This window comes from Filobasidium floriforme (assembly GCF_021052385.1).
Source record: "Filobasidium floriforme strain CBS 6241 chromosome Unknown HD553scaffold_12, whole genome shotgun sequence".
Classification (NCBI taxonomy): Eukaryota; Fungi; Basidiomycota; class Tremellomycetes; order Filobasidiales; family Filobasidiaceae; genus Filobasidium; species Filobasidium floriforme.
Genome location: NW_025763633.1, coordinates 542,454 through 552,631, shown reverse-complemented (window position 1 = coordinate 552,631; position 10,178 = coordinate 542,454). Strand labels below are relative to the sequence as shown.

Here is a 10,178-nt window from a genome sequence, read left to right as displayed (position 1 = left end):
CTTTCAAAAGCTTCCGGGACGGCCGCCGGTTCCGCTGCTGCTTGACTCTCATCATCGGTCATGTCCATCCCCACCTTTGACGATCTGACCTCTTGTGCAACAAACAAGGTAAAGCGAGAACCAGCACCTTCTCCAGCTTTGACCAGTGGACGCTGTATCGGGTCCCAGTCTCTGATCCCTGAAACATGGACTGGTACGTCGACTTGTCTCCTGCGCGTGAACCGTCAGCTAAAGAACCGCCTGGTACCGCTCTTTAGTCTGGATACACCCGATCTCGAGCTCTTGATCCTCAAGGCACTTGCGGTCAACCTCTCTTCGCCCGACGCAAATGCATCTCAGAACGACATCGATACGTTGACTGCGGGCTTACCAGCTGCTCCTACGGATGAGGATGGCCAGATATGGGTACGTGACCTTGGCGACCTAGACTTGCATCCCTTTCACTGACTAAACCCGGACGTGCTTATCGAATTTCTCCAGGAGCAAAGCAACATCAATTCTGCGATATCGTATTGCAACTATGTCGAAGCTCTTCCTTCGAGCTCCAGCGATCTACCGAAAGCACTCCCTGCCCTCAAGCGGTTGCTGAACGATTCCAAACACGGATTGAAGGCCGAAGTCGCCTCCAGTAGTGCCGGTCGATCTAGTCAGTCTTGCACTTTGGTACAATACCCTCGTCTACTGTTACTGATCCCAATACAATTCGGCTACTACTACCAGTCAACGTAGATCACGTTCGAAATGTGGGACATGCGTTGTTCAAAGCCATCGCCCATATCGGTGCTGTCAATCCAGAAGCGTCTTCGGAAGTCGTCGATATGCTTTGTGACCACCTAGCGGAACTGCGAAGTGCTCTTCATGGCGGAAATGAGGAAGACATGGGTAAGCTCACCGCCTGCATGCAATGATGCATCGCAGATCCTGATCGCTGAAACGGATGCCTATCAGCCATGGCCATTCTCATGCTGTCCAACTACCACGACTTTATCGTCTCTACCCCGCTCGTCCGGATCTCGCCTCAATCTCTCGTCAAGCTGTTGACTGCCAGTCACGAGCTGGCAGTGTCTCCCGGAAGCGATAACTTGGAGGCATCTTTATACAGCTCTCAAAGCGGCTCGCCTATCTCGACATCGGACAACGATGGGGCTATCCGTCTGACCGGTCCTACTGCATCTCGCTCGATCCCTGGTTTGCAGGGCTTAGAGCTTCAAAGGAACGTGATCAGGCGGTTCTCCAAGCTAGAATTGGCTTACAAGGTCCTCGACGTCGAAAGCACTCTTTTGAGCCAGTCCTTGGTCGGAGGAAGCACGATCGAAGAACCTGCCAACTTCGATATCTCAGACCCACCAGACCGACAAGCCAGTACGCGATCGTTTTCGATCCTAGCTTCCAGGTCGATCCCGGATTCTGCCAGTGTTTTGCACCTTGGGTCTTACGGTGGTAGCGGCGGTAGAGAAATTCTCGAAAAGATCGCTAGTCAAGCGGTGACCTGGTGGGAGGATATCATGCACGGGCAAGGCATAGGGATCGGCAATGGCTTGATCGATGGAAGGAACAGGTCGGACAGCTCTGACGAGGTCGAGAATTTGGCTGTCACGGCCATTCTGGTACGTCACCTGTCGCATAATCTAAAGGTAAGCAACACTGCTGAACTATGAATTTTGCGAAATAGAAAACCCTCGCTTTGAGCTCTCTTCATGCAAAGCAAGTAGACGAAGCGCATCTTGCTCGTCTCAAGCTTCTGGTCAGCGACAAAGCACCGATTCAGCATCCCAAGATCATCGAGATGGCTCTTGTCTGCATAGGCATGTTGGCGTTGAAGTGAGTTTTTCTCGCCCGCGGCCCGCAAGAATCAGCTGATGACCAGATGGGTTACCATAGCTTCCCTTACCTTGGTACCTCATTGACTCAGCACGTCAAAAGGTTCGCGACTTCGCCTTTGCCAGTCTTTGAGGCAGAAATGGCTGGCACTGGTACCGACGTACCTGAGGTCATGAGCGCGACTGCTCGATGCTTGGCCATCTGCGTCAAGGCATGTCATTTCGCTCATAGAATCTCGGGGATCGTGGCTGATATCGTTTCGTTGACCTCGTCAGACCGCTCCAAACGACGATCTCGTCAACTCTACACTCTATTCGCTCATGCACACCGTTCCGCATGGCACTTCCGTGCTGGATATTCCGCATGCACCTACCATCCGCTCGAGCGCTGTCACGTTTGCGGGCCTCGGCGAGAAGGAGGGTACTGTTCATCGAGGGCGGATGGCGGAACAATCGCGTATGGCAAGCATCAGCACGATCGGGATGGTTTCCAAGTTGGCGCTTGCTATCGACAGATCCGAGGCAAGTCTATACAAAGACGTGATGCGAAACATTTCGCTGAGCAAGTTGCCTCCGAATAGAGCTATCAAGTGACTGTTAATATGCTACTGCAGCGTCTCCGGGGAGCAGACGCAATCACGGAGGCTGCCGTCGTAACCAACCTCGTACCTCTGGCCTTGCGCGCGCCAGACGCAGTATTGCAGGAATGCATCACGGCATTCTCGTCCATATCGAGGTCCTCTAACCCGGAAGACCCGCGGTACTCTAGCAACGCCGTACTCGCTGCCCAAACCAGTCTCGGTCGGGGCTTCACCAAGAAGCATAACGCTGCCGCGCGGTCCTTCTTAGAGGAGATGCTGGCCCTGTTCATCGATAAAGGGTCACAAATCCAGACGCAGAGCGTGTCTCGCCATACTAAAGAACTTGAGAAAGATCCGTCTGGACGCGTTTCGGAGATGACCTCGCAATTGGCGGCTTTGCTCCTCCCGATTGATGCCATACTCGCCAATCCTGCTTACTCCAGTACGGACAAGCCTTCGCCTGACCTGGTATCAAGCTTTAGGAACATGTGGTTCCTTTGCACACTTTTAGGTCTGACCAATTCGACATCACCTTACATGACTGACCCGGCCCGCGCAGCCTTGGCACGAATTGCTGTCAAAACGCCAGCTTTGGTTCTCGAGGAGGAGAAGGACTATGCATCCAGCGTCTTGGAGTATAATTCTGTCTTCCGGCGAGATTATGCTCAGGCGGTAAGCTTTGGCGAACCAGCCTTCTGTTGCGTCGCTGAATGATACTTGTTTTCAGATCATTACTCGCCAAAGATCCGCTCTCTCGGCCGCTGTGCCCAAGCTGGCCGGCGATGTCCGAAACTTCAGCTTGCCCCAAATCGTTTTCCTGCAGACCGTACACGATCTTGAAAGCCTTCGTATACAGGCCGACCGGCCATCGGTACACCTGGAATACTTCATCAACGCATCCTTGAGCGACAGCTTGCTTGCAAAGCCTCTGGAGCTCATCGCCGACAAGGTACGTCCAGCCTCTGCTTTCAATAAGTTCACATGTAACTGACCCCTTGACAAATGCTTCCTCAGCTCCTTCGTGGTTTCCTTGCCCGACTGTCTTCGTCTGTTCTTGAGCATTCGATGAACGGTTCTACAATCAGCGAGGAAGTTCGAAGACTACTTATCGCGTCTACGCATCGGTACCGAAAGGTCCGGGAAGTGGCTTTGAAGCACCTGGATGCGATCTTGACGTCTTTCGCTGCTCTGATGTGTGATCGACAAATCGTCTTTGTCCTGCTTGAGATCTTGACGCTACTGCGACGAAGCTGCGAAGACGTCTACACCGACGAGGTGAGCATATACGATTTTCAGTCACTGAACGCGGATCCCTCAAGGTTAACGCAGACCTATGACAGTATTCGCCAGTCTACCGTTATCTCTCCGACAAGATGGACCTCAGTCTCGAGATTACGGATGACTTTGCGGCTCGCAATGAGACTGTAAAGAGGCTGTACGAGTATGCGTGCCGATGGCTGGATCTTGCAATAGGCAGAGCGCCTATCGAAATGCAAACTATATTACAGGTGAGTCGGTTGACCATTGTCTCCCAAGCAATTCATTTCTAAACACCGGGGTGTTGCAGAAATACTTGAAAGAATCCCGAGATACCTTGCTCTTGGACAATGTAGAGATGGGAGCAGGTGTCGCCATGCGCTATGCGAAGGCGATCTCGAGACTAGACCGACAAGAAGGTAAGCTGCATATCGAGCATTATTTTACAGGTACTTGTTTGGCTGAAGAGAAATGTGTTCTTGCTCGAAAGTCGCTATGCCGAACATTGGGGGATGGCAAGCCGATAGCTCGAACCTTCTGGCGAGCCAATTTGCAGCCAAGAATTACTATTCCGGAGAGCTCTCCGGTGCTAGATTCGTGCTCGACAGCGGTAAGCATTATCTAGAGCGTATTCAAGGCCTCTCAAGTTTAAGCCGGACGATTTATTCAGGTCTCGAAAACCTTGAGAAATTGGCTCCCAACTCATCCTCGACGGATCAATTGGCCGCCTTCCGTCAGCAGATGGCGGAAGCCATGGCGAATATTGAGACGAAATCTCAGACTATGCCAGTACCTGCCATACGCCGCTTGCTCCTGCGAGCTGTTTCTGTCTTGACTTCATCCCCAATCGTAAGCATAGCCGAATTGCCGCCCATATCCCGGTCGTGCAGTCAAAGCTGATGCTAGAGTTCCATAGATCGATCGCGACATTCTGCATTACCTAGTCGCGCTGCCAATCCGGTCTTTCACGGCTTTAGGGATTGCTGCTGGAGTGGACGCGTGGACCTGGTTGATCAGCGAGAGGCCAGACATTGAGGTGGCGCTTTCAAGTGAGATCTCTGATGGCTGGTTGTGGACGATCAAGAACAGCAAGGGGCTCTTTAGTAACCACCTGCAGTGAGTACGGCTAGATGAGACTTATGACCTGTCACTCGAGCTGAAAAGCCGCCTCGTACAGCTCTCCTGGCCCGTTCGAGAAACCGATCGAATATTCCCCTACTGTCAAATCGGTTATGGATCACGAGATGGCGGTGGCGAAGCGATCTTTACAGCCGCATTTGCTGCTGACAACGGTCATCTCCAGCAGGTTTCAGGCCGTGAAGTATCGCCGACCAGGGATCATGGGGTCGATGTTCCGCTTGCTAGCTCGTTCTTTCCAGGCCCACAAGCAGATGAGGCGAGTAGGGTCTCAAAGAATTGCACTATCGCTAGCACTGATTGAAAATGCTCGATTTGCCTTGACCAGTACGCATCCTTTGGCGCGAGAAGTCAGGTTCTCTCTTGTCCTCTTTGCACTGCAAGTGCTGGCTAGTAGTCGGGTCGAGACTCTTCTGGAAGCTAGCTTCAGAGACTTGATTTACGCTGCTACACTATCATGGTTCGCTGTGCGACCTATGTGAGTCATCGTTAAGGTTCGACCACGCTGTCTGTCGCTGATGCTGCCTGCATCAAACAGGTGGTCATTCGGCAGCAATCGGATCCAGGTGCAAGCCGAGATCAAGCTGTTGGGAGAAGTGCTGAACGCGCTGCAAAACGATCATATCAGAGGCGATCACGATATCACCTCGCTTCCTGAACGTAGCCCGGCGTTCCCCATTCCAGGTGTGTTTTGATCAATCGAGCTGGTCTAATCAAGACAACTGAGCTTCTTAATACTAGGCTACTCATCCTTGAGAGACTACGCCCTCCAGCATGCAGAAAGGTCGCGCTTGTTGCAGCTATTGGTCGAGAACGAGATCACTCGGCTGTCCACTTGGTCGAACCCAACCAACGCTCCAGGACGAGCCCAATTGGCTTCGAATGCAATTGAGGCAACTGTTAATGGGGTGAGGCATGGGTCCTGTAGATGACGTACTCGTAGCCCTTTGATCTCACTTGAGCACCTTCGCAGGAACAATGGCCGGCCTTGGTCAGAAGGGCTTGGAGAATCTCACCAGCAGCTGCTGTTCATATGGGAGAACGTTTCAAAATACCACAGGTCCAAGCGGAACTGGCTCGATTGATCAAATCTCATCCCAGAGCGGTGATTGACGTCCCAGAGGCGCTCCATTACCTGCTTGGCGAACATCTCGAGACCTCAGCGATACCTGCTCTCAAGGTAAGCTCGACTTCTCAAAATTCAGCTGCGCTTCACTGATGTTGGACAAAATGCGTTACAGTGGCTAGTTCTCTGGGCTCCTGTACCGCCTGTGACTGCTGTTACGTACTTCCAGCCCCGCTACGACAACAACCCCCTTGTGCTGCAATATGCCATGCGGGCCCTGGAGCAGTACCCAGTGGACTTGACGTTCTTCTTCGTGCCTCAAGTGGTACAAGCGCTTCGATCGGACGGCGCCGGTGAGCTCAAGCGCAATGTCGTCGGGGGTATGGTATGCTGACACCGGGTCATCAGGTTATGTGGAGCGATTCATCTTTGAGACATCAAAGATCTCGCAGCTCTTTTGCCACCAAATCATTTGGAATATGAAGGCCAACTGCTTCAAGGACGACGCCGGCGAGATTGTACGTAACTTTTGGATCAGGGTTAGTCTACCTATTACTGAGACCTCCTTTCTTGGCAGCCCGACCCTATGAAGCCACAGCTAGAGCGTATGGTGGACCTCGTTGTCGCGGCTCTCTCCGGCAAGGCCAAGCAGTTCTACGATCTGGAATTCGACTTCTTCAACGAAGTGACTTCCATCTCAGGCAAGCTCAAGCCTTATATCAAGAAGTCGAAACCGGAGAAGAAGGTAGATCAAGAAGCCTTTTCTCAGTATTGTTTGCTGACTGCTGATCACCTTGACTACAGGCCAAGATCGACGAAGAAATGGCAAAGATTAACGTCTCGGTCGGCGTCTATTTGCCAAGTAACCCTGATGGAGTAGTAGTGGACTTAGATCGAAAGTCCGGAAGGCCTTTGCAAAGTCATGCTAAGGTAGGAGTTTATTCAACACCACGCTTTTGCTGTGCTCACGGACCCGAACTATTGCACAGGCACCATTCATGGCAACCTTCAAAGTCCGCAAAGAAAAGGTCGATTTCAATGATGATGGCGATGACGGTGAAGCAAAGAAGACGGAATACGACGTCTGGCAAGCTGCAATCTTCAAGGTCGGGGACGATTGCCGACAGGACGTGCTCGCCCTCCAAATCATCGCCATGTTCAAGAACGTGTTCTTGAAGGCAGGCCTTGTTCTCTACTTGTTCCCTTATCGAGTAACGGCCACGGCGCCAGGCGTGAGTTACTTGCGGTGCTCTGAGCAGAAGCGATCGCTGAGCAATACTTTCCACACCACCTTGACCACAGTGTGGAGTCATTGACGTCGTGCCCAATGCAACGTCTCGGGATGAGATGGGACGAGCGAAGATTAACGATCTGTACGGATATTTTATCGACAAGTATGGTGGAGTCGACACACCCACATTCCAGAAAGCTCGTCTCAACTTCATTCAGTCCATGGCAGCCTACTCTGTGGCATGCTATATCCTTCAAATCAAGGATCGTCATAACGGAAACATCATGATTGATGGCGAGGGACATATCGTTCATATCGATTTCGGGTTCCTCTTCGATATAGATAAGTCTGCTTGGTAGGCTGACTGAAACGCTGATCAGCAAGCTTATCTTGTCTTTGTTGGCGTGCTCACGTCCCGGAGGCGTCAAGTTCGAGCCAAACAGCTTCAAGCTCAACCACGAGATGGTAGCCTTGATGGGCGGCCGAGACAGCCAAGGCTACAGAATGTTTAGCGAACTCACGGTCAAGGCTTTCCTGGCCATCCGACCTTACACGGACCAGCTAGTGGATACGGTGCATCTCATGTTGGGAACGGGCCTACCGTCGTTCAAAGGAGAGCCCACTATCAAGCGCTTGAGGGATCGATTCCAGCCGCAACTTAGCGAACAAGCTGCTGCAGACTATATGGTCGGCGTAATCAAGAACGCCAACGAGAACTACCGATCGGTGGTGTACGACGAGTTCCAGCGTTTGCAGAACGGTATCCCCTACTAACCTCTTTCGGTTAGGTCAAGTCGCACCGCTCTAAGACATGTATTCCTGACTTATAATCACATGTACATATATTGCTGTCATAGCGATGCTCGACCTCTTACAACGACTATGACTACGGTTCGATACGATGTAATACCTCCAAGATCATATCAAGCCCTGTCGCTTCAGGTCATCGTACGTCTTCTTATCATACACGTTACCTTCGGAGTCTTCGAACTCTTCGGACCTCTCGGTGGCGTGCTGCTCTGCCCTTCCTTCCTGCTTGAGACGCTCGGCCACTGATACCAGGCGGGACAATAAAGAGCGTGATTAGCATTGGCGTAAAACAAGGTAAGAATTCTGCTTACAAGCAAGAGCGTCCTGGATTTTGGTAATTTCGTGAAAGTGCTTGGTGTTCGGCAGCCCAAGAGCACGCATCCCGAAAGCATGCCGACTCTCCTGGAAGTGTCGATCAAAGGCCTTCCTACCCATGTACAAGAAATCCGAACAGATTTCACACTTGTACTCAACACCGAGACCGTGCAGTTTGTACAGCCAGTAAGGAATGGGCTTGCCGTCCCATCCAAGAGGAAGCTTGAGAGGGTTGTAGATCCTCTCTTCGGCTTCTTCCGCTGTCTCGTCGGGTCCGAGATCGGGAGGCACTTCGTCAACGAGCTCTTCCAGCTCTAACTCTCGTTCTCGGGCGGTCAGAGCGGATCGTCTCTCGATGTTTTGCTGGGTATCGCTGACAAGCGAAGGGATAGGAGGGAAGAAGAGCAGAGTCTCGGTAAGACGAGTAAGCAAGGCAGAGTTGTGGCTTCTCGATGAGGATGCGGTGTTGCTAGAGTTTGCCGTCGGTGGAGGAGCTGAAGTCGGCGCTTCCCCTGCTTGTCCACCGGCCTCCAGCCTCTCCGCAGCCTTGATATGCTTTTTCGAGGTCAAATGCGCATCGTAGACGGTCTGTTTGGCATACTGCTTTTGACCTGTTTCGCCGCAAAATTTGTTATGTGAGTGGCCCAAATTCGCTCGAATATATTATGCACGGTCAAACTCACAAGCAGCACACCAAATACCATCCCCGTTCTCTCCATTCACTTGACCATCCGTCGCACCAGCCTTCTTCTGCCAGCCATCAACATTTCCCTCTTTCCAATCCTTCTCGAATTCCTCTTCCACCGGCTTCAGAGCGTACTGTACTTCGCCCATTCGAAGGGGATGCGTTCGACGCATGAAATCGAGAAGGTATGTTTTGAGGTTTTGAACGTAGCTGTGAGAATGTGCGAAGCAGAATAAGTTCAACCATATGGGATAACAAACTCAGCCAGGCAGGGCGTACTCGTAGTAAGCCAGTCCTTCCTTTTCTTTTTGGTCCACCTCTTCCGCCACTCGTCCTTTCGTCAACATCGTCAAATATTGCATATAGCTTAGCCTGCGACCACGACTTATCAGTAAGAAATGTATTCAAGTCGAGTCGCGTCTTGTCGCAGCCTACCTTTTGGCGCCTTTCAGATTGACGTATTGCGTATGAGCGATATTCAAGTCGAGGTAACGACCCATCCCCTCTTCTCCGGTAAACATCGAATCCAGAGCTGTATCGGAATCATGTTGATAAAGGTCATCAGCTTTTAGAGCCTTGTCGCTACGTTCTGTAAAGCCATTACCCACGATCGATAATCTCTTCCTCCCCATCTTCACCCCGGATTCTCGTCAGACCATCACCATCGACGAGCTCTTGGACGCCTCGAGCAAAGTTCTTGGTCTCGGGCTCCAGGTTGGGATGACGAGCGTGATAAGACTTGATCTTGTCCAACCGGGTGTAGAACTCGGCTAGGTCGTTCTGAGGATCGCCTTTGGACGAGGAAGGAGCTGAGAGGAGTGATAGCTCTGCAGCTCGCAGACTGCGTTGTGTCGAGGGAATATCAGCGATGTTATACGGGTTGGAATGTGATAGGTACCTCGACTCACCCGTCGTCGTCGTCGTAAAGCTTCGAAAGGTCAGCTTGACGATCAGCGATCCTGTTGAGGACATCCAGTGCTTTGTGTTGATTCCTCAGATTAGCTCGAGCCTGTCATAAGTATAGTCTAGACCATCAGCCGGCGTAGAATTAGCGAGCTCGGGATGTCGTTGAACCTACCCCTCGAACCGGCTTTGTGAGAATGTCGGCCAGAGCCTGCTCATATCGCTCGATTTCCTCCTGCGACTGACGCTGTATCTCGATCACGGATTCCATTCTGCTGGATGCGTTGGATTAGGCTTGCTATGTATAGCTTGCTTCGTATTGCAGCATGCAAGGCGTCGAGGTTGATGAACGAAACGACACAGTTGCTGAACA

The 10,178-nt window shown here is 51.7% G+C and overlaps 2 protein-coding genes across 2 annotated transcripts; one reads left to right on the top strand and one right to left on the bottom strand.

Annotated features, from left to right (window-relative positions):
• The first annotated feature begins 113 nt into the window (after window positions 1–113).
• HD553DRAFT_312267 (putative phosphatidylinositol 4-kinase) lies at window positions 114–7,907 on the top strand. Its single transcript, XM_046180076.1, has 28 exons — window positions 114–193; window positions 258–405; window positions 481–646; window positions 721–882; window positions 949–1,607; window positions 1,673–1,821; window positions 1,882–2,032; window positions 2,097–2,342; window positions 2,402–3,073; window positions 3,129–3,350; window positions 3,416–3,676; window positions 3,742–3,909; window positions 3,969–4,077; window positions 4,149–4,268; window positions 4,329–4,507; window positions 4,575–4,774; window positions 4,836–5,054; window positions 5,124–5,273; window positions 5,334–5,479; window positions 5,537–5,703; window positions 5,769–5,975; window positions 6,037–6,214; window positions 6,270–6,379; window positions 6,439–6,606; window positions 6,666–6,791; window positions 6,851–7,093; window positions 7,164–7,434; window positions 7,505–7,907. Exons 1-28 carry the CDS (start codon window positions 186–188, stop codon window positions 7,864–7,866), a joined length of 5,967 nt encoding a protein of 1,988 aa, XP_046036318.1. The 5' UTR covers window positions 114–185; the 3' UTR covers window positions 7,867–7,907.
• HD553DRAFT_335567 (uncharacterized protein) lies at window positions 7,908–10,160 on the bottom strand. Its single transcript, XM_046182201.1, has 8 exons — window positions 9,981–10,160; window positions 9,811–9,911; window positions 9,511–9,743; window positions 9,338–9,434; window positions 9,182–9,274; window positions 8,901–9,112; window positions 8,214–8,828; window positions 7,908–8,144 (listed from the first exon to the last, which is right to left on the bottom strand). Exons 1-8 carry the CDS (start codon window positions 10,074–10,076, stop codon window positions 8,011–8,013), a joined length of 1,581 nt encoding a protein of 526 aa, XP_046036317.1. The 5' UTR covers window positions 10,077–10,160; the 3' UTR covers window positions 7,908–8,010.
• Between the last annotated feature and the right edge of the window lie 18 nt (window positions 10,161–10,178).

Bases quoted from the DNA above. Each gene is read 5' to 3' on its own strand.
- HD553DRAFT_312267 (XM_046180076.1), top strand. The intron at 2,033-2,096 runs GCATGTCATTTC...TGACCTCGTCAG, and splicing joins GCTTGGCCATCTGCGTCAAG to ACCGCTCCAAACGACGATCT. The intron at 3,677-3,741 runs GTGAGCATATAC...GACCTATGACAG, and splicing joins AAGACGTCTACACCGACGAG to TATTCGCCAGTCTACCGTTA.
- HD553DRAFT_335567 (XM_046182201.1), bottom strand. From the start codon at position 10,076: ATGGAATCCGTGATCGAGATACAGCGTCAGTCGCAGGAGGAAATCGAG. The intron at 9,912-9,980 runs GTAGGTTCAACG...TACTTATGACAG, and splicing joins TCACAAAGCCGGTTCGAGGG to GCTCGAGCTAATCTGAGGAA. The intron at 8,145-8,213 runs GTAAGCAGAATT...GCCTGGTATCAG, and splicing joins AATCCAGGACGCTCTTGCTT to TGGCCGAGCGTCTCAAGCAG.